The 14,300-nt window shown below is 45.9% G+C and overlaps 1 protein-coding gene across 2 annotated transcripts in view; it reads right to left on the reverse strand.

Annotated features, from left to right (window-relative positions):
- MNAT1 (MNAT1 component of CDK activating kinase) overlaps positions 1–14,300 on the reverse strand; it is a 154,227-nt gene that overhangs the window by 105,012 nt on the left and 34,915 nt on the right. For both annotated transcript variants that reach the window (XM_044436430.1, XM_044436429.1), the window contains exons 2-5: positions 9,239–9,391; positions 7,702–7,775; positions 3,122–3,225; positions 1,596–1,736 (exon numbers count right to left, since the gene is read on the reverse strand). In XM_044436430.1, the coding sequence (XP_044292365.1) occupies positions 1,596–1,736; positions 3,122–3,225; positions 7,702–7,775; positions 9,239–9,391 (472 nt within the window). The remainder of the gene's footprint in view (positions 1–1,595; positions 1,737–3,121; positions 3,226–7,701; positions 7,776–9,238; positions 9,392–14,300) is intronic.

A 14,300-nucleotide genomic window follows, 5' to 3' on the forward strand; every position in this document is an offset into this window, starting at 1 on the left:
ACTCGGAGGAAGAGCACCTCCAGGCCAACCTTCTCCTGCATCTTTTACGCCCCAACCAATCTGCTCCCAGCTTTGAATCCTGGGGGACTGCAAGGGGTGCAGACTGAGCTCAGGAGCCGTTTCCTGCACCGGAATCCTTTCAGCTGCAACGGGACAATTTCTCTCACACCCTCAAGAGGCTTTTTGGAGAGCATTTGGCTCTCCATGAATCTCCGAGCCTAATTCCTTTTGGTCTTTAAAGGGCCATGGCTGAAGGGATGCAAGCAGAAGGCCCTTCAGTGTAACCCGCAGTGCCTACGGGCTGGAAGTTTACCCTTCCACGGATACAGCCTCCTGCCCAGGCCACCTGGCGATCCAGGGCTGCACAAAAAGACCTTGCCAGTTCTGAAGGAAGAGGAGTTGCTCTGAGCTTCCCAACTTTTTCTCCTTGCTTCTCTCCACTTCTCAGATATCCTGTTTGACTCCAGGTGCATCTGCCCCTGCTCTGCCGTCATGGAGAACGACTCTTAGCATGAGGAAGAAAGAGCGAGAACAAGCAAGCAGGTCCTCAGAAACTTGCCAGGTCTTTAAACATTCTCCTTGGCTGCAACAGCAAATACTCTATGGGCTTTCCTTTTTTGGTCAACTTCTCAGAGCAGAGGCATGCTTGGGAAGCCAGACCAATGGCCTAGAAATAATTTCCAAAGATGAAACACCCCTTCCTTTAAAAATCCAGTAAAAGGCCCACCAGCTCCTTGCTCCCGTGTGAGGCGCCTTCCTCTGGAAGAGTCCCTGAACAGCCAAGCCACCTCTTAAATCACCTGACACCAGCCTCCATCCCCTGTCAGTGGGTATCCCTCAGGGTCAGATATGAAGTCCAAGGATTCAGCCTTCCCATATGGAGGAGGAAAACAGAACAGACATAAAGTATATACACAACTGGGCAGGATCATAAAAACAAAGCGATTTTTAAAAAGGAGCTTGGGGGACTGTGGGGAGGGAAAAATCTGAAACACAGCTGGTGCACTCTTAAAACAGACCCATAGGAGTAGGCTAGGAGTGGGGAAATGGGAAGCAAAAGCACCGCAGCTCAATGGTAGGAAATGAATATCCAGGCTGGGCCACAAAGCCAAGGGAGTAGCCGAGAGCTACTCCTTAAATAAATCCAACCCAAATTTAGTTGTGACCCTGAACACAACTAAAAGAACTGACTACTGAAGGGGTGGAGGGAGGCAACATGGGGTGAAAACTGCATTATCTGCAGCCATTTCCCAAAAGAGGTCAATCCACAGAGCCAGAGCAGCCTTATAGTTCGCATCATGGAGCCGGAAGAGGGTTCAAATCGTGTTTCACCATGAATGTGCTGAGTGACTTGGGCATTTGGCCTAACCCACCCAGCAGGGCTGTTGTAAGGAATGCAAGGTAAAAAACCAGACCTATGCTACTCTGAGGGGAGAGTTTATCTAGGAGCGGTCCAGCGGGAGAACGATGCAGTCAGTCCTCTGGCATTGTCCACTGGTGACATGTGACAGGAAAGCGTCCGACAAGAGAGACAAGATCAGTTTTTTTTCAGATGTAGGAGGAGCCTCCAGAAGCCCATCTCTCCCATCACCTACCAACTTATCCAGAAGTTCCTGTTTGTTCTTCCTTTTCAGCATTTGCTGCATTTGCTCCTCCTTCTGTATAAAAAGCCGCCTTTGCTCGTTCTCCTGACGTTCAACCTCCAGGGCCTCCTCCAGCTCCTCTTGCTCCCGAGACTAGACAGAACCAATAACATTTAACAGTGCTGAGATGAAGCAAGCCCAGCTTTCCTAAGAGAATGAAATCCCAAGGAAGAGCAAAACACGAGAGACAGCCTGCATCCTAGATCTTGGACCGCTCAACTAAGGAAGGTTTGGAATGGCCTTTTTTACTCTGGGGCAATAAACATGTGTCCACGCTGTACCACCTCAAGCAGCAGGTTGGGGCTCACATCCCGTGCAAATAAAAATGTTTCCTTCCACACACAAAGCTGGCAAGTCACAGAGAGATCCTCTCCTGCCACAACAAGGCAGTTTTCTGCGTGGAGGCATCCTATTTAAGTAACGTCCGTTTGTGTAAGCTCTGTCCCATTCCCACAGGCAGGTTGAAGCGATACAGCCGAGACACAGGTGTCCTGCCAAACTTCTAATGCAAAGGTGTGCAGCCATAATGGAGCCCTCACCATCCCCCATTGCCCCCACCAGCCCAATTTTTTTAAGCCAAAAAGTGCTCCATAATAAGATTCTGTGGAGGCTTGTAACAAACAAATCTAGCTTTTCTTCAGATAAAATCTGTCCATTCCAAGGTTTTGGCACTGGCAGTGACGGGGGTGCAATGCACAAATGTAACTTACTTTTCCTCCTTACACTTTTTCATGGGGTGGGACAAAGGGGGGGGGGGGGGGAGTGTGGCCTGCAGCTCCTGGTCTGCTCAAGGAGGCTGACCCCTGTTTTAGGGCAGCGGGTGAACGTAACAGAAGTGAACTGCACTCCCTGTTACAACCTCAATGGGTCAAGGGGCAGCATAGAAATGTTCTAATAAATAAATAAATAAATAAATAAATAAAAACGATGCATGGGCTCAGCAAGCCCAGGAAGTGAAGCTCAGTTCATTTGCATTTCTCCTTATTTGTTCTGAACATCTGAGCCTACTCTGCTTCCATGTGTGTTTGCTGTAATGAAAAGACAAACAGAACATTGCGTCTTAAACGCGCTGCGTAAATGAGCTCATAAAAGGGCCACAGAAAATGTTTGTGTCTGTTCCTCAGTCCAAAGAACATACTTTATTTCAGCTACCTTGGTATCCATTCTGAAAACAGTTCAAAGGGTATTTTAAAAAACCCACTTTATGGTGCGGCTTGTGTCCTCCAGATGTTATAGCCCACAACTCCCATCAGCCCTAGCTAACCAAGCCAACGATGAGGGAAGAGAGGATGTAGGGGGAAACACCCTACAGGGTCACAAGTTGCTCACCCCGTGCTTTAGCTATTTAACAAACCTAATATTTTGGATACTTTAAGGAACTGTTTTTCTAAGAGACTATTTTGCCATTATTTCCCATGTCCTTTTTCGAATAATCCAGACAGGAATGTAAAAACACAAAAAGATGCTAAGCAACTAACCAGTTTGATTTTATTTTTCTGAATGACTTCTTTGTTCTCTTTTTGGTACATCTCCATTTTCTTTTTTGTATTCTCCACATCAATGTTGTTGGTCAGGTTGAACACTGGATCAACATTTTAAAAAATAGCAAAGGGAAGGAAAAACAAAGCTATATTAACAAAAGTCACAACAAGCATTGCATTTATACAAGGATAACATTTCTTTAAAATACCCTTACCTTCAGCTTAGCACTCAGTTTCTAGTACCAAAAAATCCTAAATGTTATAACTAAATGCCACCAAATTATAAATCACATGCACAATTTCAGGCATACATGTATTTATTTTTCTAGTTTAAGCTGGTTTTAAGTAATCGCTGCTATTGCCATTAAAACAGCAGATATTTCAGTATAAACGATGCAAATTTGAATTATTCCAACTTGCTGGCACGGCAGTAAGCTCCTGAAGGTGCACAGAATTTCTCAGCAAGCAGGAAAACAAGAGTTCGCCTTAATTTTGTAACAGTTGTATTCATGCTTTTTATCACATCCCAAACTTTCCACGCTGGTCCTGCCTTCCACTTGACATGCTCCGGCCTGAAATGTCTTCATCTACCCACCTCCCCTGACTTCACTGGCTTAGGTGCTTTGACATAAAAAAGGGCTGGGCATCCAACAGCTGGACAGGTTACCACTCATGGAGCGATGACTCGGGGAGCTTCTGATTTTCCCGTTTCATCGCTGGCTGGACAATACGAGCTCTGACTTTGGGGCTGTCGGATAAAACCAGCGATGGTGCGCAACCGCGCCAGTGTTAGGATATGGTTGTTTTTAAAATTAGGCTATAACTATAACAGCTTCCATGTAGCTTGAAGGGCCTGATCACGCCTCATCTTGGAAGCTAAGCAGGGTCAGGCCTGGTTGGAATCTGGATGGGGGACTTCAACGTTGTGAACCACCCAGAGAGCTTTGGCTATGGGTGGTATAGAAATATAATTAATAATAATAATAATATTTCACAGAGATGCATGTTCCCCACATAATGCGCATGGCACCGCTTAGAAATACATACAGTCAGCCACCATTCTCATGTGATGTAGGAAGCCGCTTTAAATGGCATCTGTAGCCTGATCCACGTCACCCAACACTGGCAGTGGCTCTCCAAGGATTCAGACAAAAATATTTCCAGCCTTGCTTAGGGATGCCAGGAGCTGAATGTTCTGCATGCAAAACAATGCTCTGCCATTAAGCAAGAGCCCCTCCCTCCCCATCAAAGGTGGGGCAAGAGCCAGATACAAACGGAGGTACATGAAGATGATCTGCTGCCTAGAAGAACTGAGCCACAGCAGCAAGCAAGTTCGACCCATGCCCTTTCCTTTCTTTCTATGCTTCCTTAAACATTTGACTAAATTATTTTCAGGGCTGTTGAGACGGTTAAAAAGGTAAAATAACAGCACATTTAAAGAAAGCGTTTAGGAGCTGGGGACTACCGGGGAAACTCACTGAGGCAAGGGAACTTCTTCAGCTGCCATGGCTGGTTTCCCCACAGTGCCTGCTTTAGCCAGATACAAGGGGTGGCTCAGCTCAGCATCTTTCCAGACACCTGTTCAAGACACCCTGTGCATTTGAGTCCTGACACCAGATGCCACTGCAAATACCGGAAGTTCTGACAAGAGATATTGAAAGGACCTTTGTCCTTAAACTTCCTCCAGGGTTTTGGAGATATGTGTGTGTGTGTGAGTGCACGCGCGCATGCACGCACACACACACAGATCATCTGCAAAGGGACATTCTATCCTGACAGGCGAGAGAATAGAGGGTACCTCTTCTAAGATGGTGCTTGCCTTCTGCAGGGTTTCAAAACAAGCCTCTGTGTTATAAGTAACATTTTAAAATCCATTTCCTTATCACTCGGGACATCTGTTTAGTCCATCTGTTTTTCATCTATGAATTTGATCTATCAAAAGCTGCAACCACAAGAAGCAGGACTCGGCAATCTTCAGGGAAGGCATTCTGCAACCACAGAGAGGTTATTGCAGAAACAGCCTTGTCCACATAAACAGGTCCTGTTACGTTACAGGAAAATATGATCTACAGTGCAGGTGGCTCTTTTGTGAGGAATTCAGGAAAGTCTCTTATTTGTGCTCGCACTGAAGTACAATGTACGTTTCCAAAGAGAACCTGCCTGTGGGCCTTAACCAGTTGCAAAGCAAGCCAGAAAGAAAGGAAGTAGACTAGTGTGTGACCATTCTTTGTCTCCTTGTCCATCTCTCACTGGCTGGTTTACATGCTGGCCTGCCTTTAGACATCTGTCAAAATACAATACAAGAAGCCCATTGTTTTTAAAGCTTGGCCTGAACGGTTTAATTTTGTTTGAATACCAGTTCAGTTTCTGAAAACCAGATTATAGCAAAACCTTCTGGGGTGAAAGGAAAGAAAAGCTCCGAGATGACAGGAAGAGTTTTCCAAACCGTGGTGCAAAGAGGTGGGTAGAAGAAAGATGCAGTAAAATTGCACCTGCAGCAGTGGGCACACTGCTGAAACTGCGCGGGCTTTGCTCTTCTGCTGCAGCCCATGGCTCACATTCAAGTGTTGCGTACCTGGCGCAGGCTACCTTGTTCTCTGTGCCACCCACCTCACCAGAAGAGGGAGCCACTGAACCTCGATCTTCTTCATCGCCACCAGTGCAGATGGCCAGGAGGAGATATGCGACCCACTGACTCACCAGTCATCCGTCGGCACAAAGGGCCAATGCGATTTCTCCTGGTCCTAGACAGCTGCTGAGTTTGATCTGACTCCCCACAATTTTCCTATTCATCCTTTGGCCAAAGGGCTGCCTGTACTCGCTTCTCTGCTGGACAGCATCTCAGCACATCCTCACGCCTGCTCAGCCCTACTTCACCGAGCTCAGGTTTCCTGTCCTATGACAGGATGTGCCCACCTGGACTGATGGTGGTGCCTCCAAAGCACCAGCCCTGCAAGCCATGTGTAGAGCATATAGCTATTTGCCCAACTATCTTTTGGCTACTTTTCATGGTGCAGCAGTGGTAACCCAGAAGGGTGGCATGGCCCTAAACCACAGGGCATCCAGTGTAGTGGCAGAGCGGGACCCAGAGTGCAGTGGCACCTTTTTTTATAAAATAACCTTCCCCTGAGTTTAGACAACATGGACTTTTTATTCCTTGGCATACTTTAAAGAACTGTTTACACGTGCTCTGTTTATGCAAATCTTCTCTGTGTCACTGAGCTTTCCATCTCATGGAGACGGAGATCTACAGAGAAATATTGATTATAGCTTCAATGTACTGATTTTTAATATTTTCTTTTTTATTTGATATCTGTAGATAAAATAATTTGTAAGTACCCATAAATAAACAAGGGAAAGCATTTCAAATCTCTTTTAAAAACATTTAAAAGACGTATTAAAGGCTTTCTGTTCTAAATACATCTGAAGCAGCTCACAACATACTTCACACTTTCAATATTCAATAGGTAGGGCAGGAAAGGCCAGGAAAAATCTGTGCTTGGAACCCTGGGGAGCAGCTGCCAGTCAGTGTCAAGACCACTGAGCTAGAGGGACCCATGGTCTGAACTGGGATAAAGTGGCAGATTGCCTCCTCTGCTCCAGCCAGTAGACCTTGCCCTCATGTAAAAGTATGGCCAGCTTTTTTAAATTTTCATTTTATTTAACATACTGCCTCATTCCCATAGGCTCTGTGTGGTTTACAAGAGATTAAAACCAACAGTACTTTAAATTTCAACTAGAAACAAGCACAGTAAATAATAAAACTAATCTGGGAAGGCCTGCCAGAAGAGATACGTCTTTAACTCCCTCCTGAAGGTAGCGATCTGGGGTGTTGGGCACCTGTCTCCTGGCAGGCCATTCCACAGTTTAGCTTTGCACTTTACATGCTCACATGCTCCCTGACCAAGGCATCCAGCTCCTCTCACTGCAAAATTATCCCCTTTCATCAGTGCATTCAAGCTTCTTGACTACTCTTCCAGTGACTCCCAAAAATTATGAGTGCCCACAGAAGCCTGAGCACCTCCGGCGACAGCATCTGTAGGCCTGAAATCCACAGCGAGCGAGCTAGTGAGCGAAAGATCTTCCTCCCTCTGAATTAGCGCCATAAAAACATTGCCAAAATGGTATGCAAGGTCAAGCACTTCAAAGCACTCCCAGCTACTGTACTTGAAGTCGGGAGAGGATGAAAAGGGGGCCATATGGCTTCTGTCAGGGTAAACAACACCAAGAGAAGCACAGATTAAGAGTCCGAATGCTACTCTCTCCTTCCTACTCTTTTTATGTGATCTCCCCCACCACCTCTCTGCAGCACCAACTATGTCCTTACAAAGCATTTTCGCCTTCCTGTTGGAGGACTACTCCTCACCCACCCCCAGCCTCGATAGCCAGACATCCACCACCTGGATTCGCCCCTTCAACTGACCAGCTTCCAATTAAAAATGTAAGGAGAAAGTCATTAGATAACCACTGGCTATCGCAATAAAGAGCAGCTAAGAGAGATTTCGCTGTAACGTTCTGTGAAGCCTGCAGGAGATAAAAGCGTACAGCGCATCAAATATGCAAGCATCAGGACTTACCGATTTCTTCAACTTCTTCCAGGAAATCATTATATTCCTTTAGACTGTGGAAGTCATCCTCTCTTTTATTGTATCTTTGGGAGAAGAGATAAAACAAACAAACAAACAAGACAGATTTGCATACATCCACGCTCTTGCTATGCCTTCTTCCTGGGAATCCAAGCATCCAGAGCTTATCCAGACTGACCCGGTTTGAACTCGGGTAGTGAGAAAAGTGTGTCTAAAGAGACAACGAGGAACAGCAGGTTGAGAATGCAATGTCAGCTCTACCTAGATGTATAATCATCTCTAACACTGAAGTCTGCATCAGGTGCGTAGTAAACCACTCTGTAAGTTGCACTATTTCTTCCACCTGATAGGTTGAATCTGATCACCATCGCTTGGCCAGCCATAAAGCACAACACTCGAGACTTTTCAACAGTCAGTGTCAAAACAAGAGGTGGTGCCGGAGGAGACATCAGTACTTACCCATGCAAAACCATCAGTGAGCATGACAGTAATACTTAAGAAAATAAGAATCCATAAAATATTATTTATTCTATAGAGTTAAACAGATGCAAGCACCTCTTTAAATTGTACAGATATAAACACATAGCGTGGAATATATGCAAATCGAGGAGTCAGAGCTTAAAAAAAACCCCATTTCACAAGAAGTGCTTGCTAAAAACACAAAAACTGGTATGTTAACTGTTACATGCATTCTGACCAACTGGTAGCTTTCAGGGCCTCCTTCATCATAAAATGTCTGCACCTTAGCTATCAGGCTTTTAAATCTCCCAGTGTCAGGCCAAGGATAAAAGTTCCAAGACTCCAGTTTGAGCCTCCTGGGAGGATCAGTGCATGCAGTGTTACAATACAAATCTAAATCTACAATGTACAAAGCAAAAATAAGATGTTGGGCTTTGTACTGAGCAAGCTTATGATGAAGTCCCTGAAAATGACATTAATCTTTCTTTTTTCCTTCATGAAAGGTGCCTTCAGTATAGACACGTAAGATTATCTGAAGGGTCACCTCCTCCCATTTGTACCGACTCGGACCCCCCAAGTCATCTTCAGACATCCTTTTCTAGGAGCCCCTTCCAAAGGAAGTGAGGGGAGGGCTACCTGGAGGATGGCCCCCTTGGTTGTGGCCCCTGGCTTTGGAATGAGCTCCCCAAAGGGCCTGGCATCTACTTGGTATTCTTTTGGCCACCAGATGAAGAGCTTTTTACATTTCCAGTATTTTAAGTTTAACTTTTAAACTTTGTTTTTGTACATTCTGTTTTATCCTGCAATAGCTATTGTGGTTTTATTCTTTTAAATTAATGCTTGTGTGTATGTCTTAATGTTTCACTTTTGTTCATCGCCCAGAGAACCTTGACTTTTGGGCAGTATTAAAATGAAATAAATGAACAATAAATATAGTGTATCTGGAAATCAAAACTAAGAGAATGATGCATAGTCTTTAAACAGACCCCTTTCTTAAAAACAGTCAAACAAGTTCGACCTTGGAGCGCAGATCTACAAAATCGCTTCTTTGGGGTTTTCCAGCACTCACATTTTCAACACCTTCTTCCGGATTTCCACCTCCTTGTCAACAGCTGGGTCCTCAAAGAGTTGCACTCTGAAGTTGCTCTTCCGCAAAGGGGTGTCACACTCTTGGCAGTTCCCAGCCCCCCGGACAAACAACAGCTCCACGCAGCTTTCACAGCTGAAAGAGGGAAACCACCTACATGTAAACACTGATGCCATTAAAAAAAAAAAAAATCGAGCACCATTTTTAAAAAGCCAGCCCAAAGGACAATAACCATCTCCCATTTTCCATAGCAGAAAGGAGGAATTAACCTGTGCATGGGAAAAAAAGAAAAGAAATATTCTGCACATTGAGACGGTTCCAGAAGAATTGTTGTTTTATTAATTGGGATGAGTGGTGACACAAGAAAGATGGTAGGTAACTTGGGGGGCAGGGGAACCCTTCCCCCTTTCTCTCACCCACCCTCCCCTCCCAGCCACTCCCTTCCCCCACCTCTCCCCATCCTTCTCTCACCCCAGGGCCCCTCACCCTCCCTCCCGCTCGCATTCCTCTCCCCGCCACTTGCACACCCTTTGTCTGCCTGCCCCCCTTCATTTCCCACCTTTCTGCCAAAGAACAGCACTCCTGGCAGCTAACAATACACGCCAATTAAAACAAAATCATGACGAGAGTATAGCATCAAAAATGTAAAAAATAAATAAGAAATAAGCAGCATCAAGGAATTTAGAAACCCCTCCCAAATATATCAAAGACCTGCCTGAATTAAACCTCTTTTCTTAAAAGCAGAAAGACAACCTCACCTTCCAGGCCAAGAGAAGGACCAGCCCCAGAACCCTGAACCTCAGGCAAGCTCATATGGGAGAAGGCGGCCTTTCCAGTAGCCCGGTTCCAAGTCATGTATGGTTTTTGTGGGGTGTTTTGAACGGTGCCTGGAAAGGGATTGATGCTGCTGTGACAGCGATGCTGTTGCAACCAGTCCAGAGCAGCATCTGGACCAGCTGAACTTTCTGAACGTTTTTCAAGGACTGCTTCCCAAACAGTTCCCAAAAAGAGTCCCACACAGAGTGTGCGACTGTGGTTGACACAGGAAGGCAACCGTGGTGAGAGCAGACATCATGCCCATGCCAACAAACCTTCTTCTCGAGCATCTTGAAAGAAAGCTTTTCCCAGCACCCAACCATGGATGGTCAAGCTGCCCAAAAGGAATGAGCTGCAGCGAGGTGGCCGTGCTTGGCAGAGCCGAGCCGAGCCGAGCCGAGCCGAGCCGAGCCGAGCCGAGCCGAGCCAGCTGCTGCCCCCCTTTCCCAGCCCTCTCTCCCCACAGAGCTCCTTGCCTGAGCTGTGACCCACAGGGCCCTTTGTGCTGCTGCCACAAACATTCTTGGCAACTGAAGGGCTGGAGATCCAGGCCTTCTTCAAACTGCTGCAATTTTGGAGGGTTTGGGAAGGAGGAAACCAGGTCACTTTGACCTTCTGCTTCTTCAGCAGTAAGATAAAAGTTTCTGGCTACTATGGAGAACCTCCCCACCTCAAAATATCTGCCTTTTTCATATCCACTCAGGCAGCAAAGCATCAGAGAGATTTTGATTGTGATGCTTCTAGCACGTCTGGTGTGCACAGTACTTGATTCTTCTTCCATCAAGGAAGTTCCTTAAAAGGTATGAGATGTGGGCTTCAGCAAGGTTTACAAAAAAGGAGGAAGTAAGAGAGCAGCTGCCCAGGGTAACAAGCCCCGTTGTGGTAACGATCACTGTGGCTTAAACAAGCCACAATAGCTTGTTTAAGCCACGGCACGTGTGAAGCACCTGGCACAGTCACATGTCAGGGTGATTCTCCCCGGCAATGAATGACAGTGGGTGGGTTGTTTGACAGCCACTGCGAGCCCCTACAAAGTGCCCATGAATCTTTTTAAAGCATTTTACTCCCAAAAAATACAGATTGTGCAAAAGCACAAAAAAGGATTTGATTTGATTTTACCTGTGCTTGCACGACAGCAAACCTTCTCAGCTGTGTGAGTGGCCAATATTTGGAAACAATGGGAGTTCCAGTCCCAAACATCTGGCACACACCAAGTCAAGGAAGGCGCTGTCAGAAAGCTTAGTCCAAAACACAAAACACTCCTTACCCCCGATCTACATAGTTACGAACTAAAACAACAACAACTAGCTTTAGCGGAAGGTCATAACAAGGTTGTTTGACTGGATTTCAGAAGGAAGACAACTTTTGAAATACATGATTACATGTACTTAGGCTACTACCAACTAAGTCAACAACCAGCACCTAGGCCTAGGGGGAAATGGGGAGAAAGAGAATCAACTTTGTCTGGGTTAGAAATCCAGATTTTACTAAGGCGAGCCAGGTTCTAGTAGGAAGTAAATCCACATGCAGTGCTGGGAACATGCTTATGAAAACCAAGCGGATTTGCACACATTCGTGAAATGCAAAATGCTAGTACTAATAAAAACAGGAGGACACAGAGAGGGTCACGTGAGTGCACGGTCCCGGCAGAGAGCCAGGGTGATCTGGAAACTAGCATCAGGGAAGCCTTCGTGTGCACACACTTGCCAGCCCTGGGCAAGGCACTGGATTGCCCAAGTCAGAATGGCCACGATGCTCTCATCCATAGTGGCCTGAGCAGCACTTTGGAGAAAGAGAAATTGTCCCAAATGTGCACTTTGAGAATGACACGCATAGGTCTGCTTAGACAGGTGAGTTAAGTCAGGCTTAACATTGAACTGGCAACTGGATGGTTTCCCCTCCAGGGCAAGGACAGGCCTAGACATGGGCAATGCCCAAACGCATCCATGAGAGCCAGTCCCCATTACGAGCCAGCACGTTCCTGCCCCATGTAGGCAACAGGTGTGTTATTTTTGACAGAGGTGAAGCCCGAAACCAGTTTATTGGCTTTACAAATGGTTTATAAATGATGAGGGGAGAGAACAAGACATGAAAGGGTTTTATAAAAATACAATGTGATGTGGAGAGAGCGCGAACATGTGCTTTCTCCATCTCATAATATTAGGGGTGCGTGTTTTGATGTTTTACTGCTTTTAAATATAAGTTGTCTAAATAAATAAATGCTCTTGGGTTTTCCTTGACTGTTTTAAGGTTTTATTGTTCTACATTGCTGCACATTGACTTGATTACTTTCCAGCTAATAACGGGGTACATAAATGTGAATAGATGCATATATGCATGCATACCTTTGAGGTTGCCCAAGTTTGCCTGCAGGTAGATCCAGGCGAAACACAACACTTGTTCACACAACGTGTGCTTAACCTTGGCAAGGCCAGCTTCAAAGGCAGGCAGGCAGGCAGGCAGGCAGGCAGGCGTGCCTGCGTACTTTCCAAGGGCCCATATCCCAGCTGGGGCCCACTCACTGAAAGCCCTCTGCAGACACTCCTGGTCTTCTCCACCGTAGCCCGCTTCTTCCCCTGGCTGTCACTTCAGCCAAGACCATGTACGTGGCGGTAAGAGGAGCAACAGGAGAGCCTATGTTTACCACCCCTCTGCCAACAAGCCACCCGGTGGTAGTGGCAATGATGAAGGGGATGAAGAAGAACAGCTGCTGGGGAAAATGGGAATGAGATGGTCAGTTCATGGCAAGAGGGGCCCCACTGGGGCCTTCCAAGACCTGGGGGTGGCACTAAACTTGTGGAACTCATTGTCATAAGATGTGATGATGGCTACCAGTTTGAGCAGCTTTACGAGGGGCAAAGACAAACGCATGGAGATAAGAGCTCAGAGGAAATGACAGTAAAGAGGGCTACTTCTGCGTGTCCTGCTGGTCATCGTCCCAGAGACATCCGGATGACCACTGAGGAGGAGGACGCTGAACCAGACCAGACAAGCCTTTGGTCTGATCCTGCTTCTTGTGCTCTACTGACATTTACAGGAATGTGGCAACAGGTTTAAATTATGCACATTAATTTTATTTTTGCTTACTTTCAGTATATACTATTATCTTATTATTTATTTTATTTATTAAAACATTTTTATGCCGCCCCATTCGCCGAAGCCTCGGGGCGGCTTACAACATAACATTTGGGGAAGAATTTGTTGTCGTTGGTTAGTTGCCATCAAGTCAGCTTCGATTTAGGGAAACTTTATGAGCAAGAAGCCCTACGAATGTCCTATCCTTGGCAGCCCAGCTCAGCTGCTGCAAACTCCAGGCTTGCTTCCTTCAGGGAGTCCATCCACCAGTGAGTCTTCCCTTCTCACTATGTGCTCAAAGCTTCAGTTCACTCATTTTTGTTTCCAGGAAACTTCTGCTGATATTTTTGGCAGTCCTGGGCATTTGCAAAGCTCTCCTCCAGTGCCATGTTTCGCACACATCAATTTTCTTCCTCTCAGCTTTCTTCCCTGCCCAGCTTCCACACTCATACATAGTGACTGGATGATCTTGGCCTTGGTCTCCAGTGAAACATCCTTGCACTTGATGATCTCTTCAAGTTCCATCATTGCTGCCCTTCCAAGTCTCCATCTTCGGTGAGTTCCTTGGCTGCAGGCTCCGTTTGAATGAGCAGAGGTATGCAAAATCTTTCACAATCAATGTCTTCATTGAGAGAGAGACTAAATCACCTCATCTCTTGCCTAAGTAGCATATTCTCAAAATGCCACATACCAAGTTCCAATAAACACATTCTTTCTTCGAATAAAACAACTTTTGTAGTCAAACCTGAAGTGCTCAGGTCTGATTCTTATGTATGCAGAACCGGCCATCTGCTTGATACATCCACACAGCCTGCCCCAACCTGTTGCCCTCCAGATGGCTTGGACTGGGCCATGGAGATGGAGGCACAAGGTCGGAGACGGCTGTTCTGCAGAGTAACATTAGCATCAATATGAACCTGTTTGTACAAACAAAGGAGGGGGGGAGGGATAAGGGATGACGAGCAAAGGTAACACCAGGAATCTGCAAAGTAACAAAATGGGAGCTCACCAAAATGTTCTGAATTTCCTCTCAAAGCTCAAGCATGTTTTTTTCTTTTCACACAAACTTCCATGCCCTTCATGCAGATATTACCAAATACCTGCATTAATTGAGTGCATTTTTCAAATGTACACATTGTTCTCCCATTGATTA

This window comes from Varanus komodoensis, unplaced genomic scaffold (genome assembly GCF_004798865.1).
Source record: "Varanus komodoensis strain SLA01 unplaced genomic scaffold, ASM479886v1 scaffold3, whole genome shotgun sequence".
Classification (NCBI taxonomy): domain Eukaryota; kingdom Metazoa; phylum Chordata; class Lepidosauria; order Squamata; family Varanidae; genus Varanus; species Varanus komodoensis.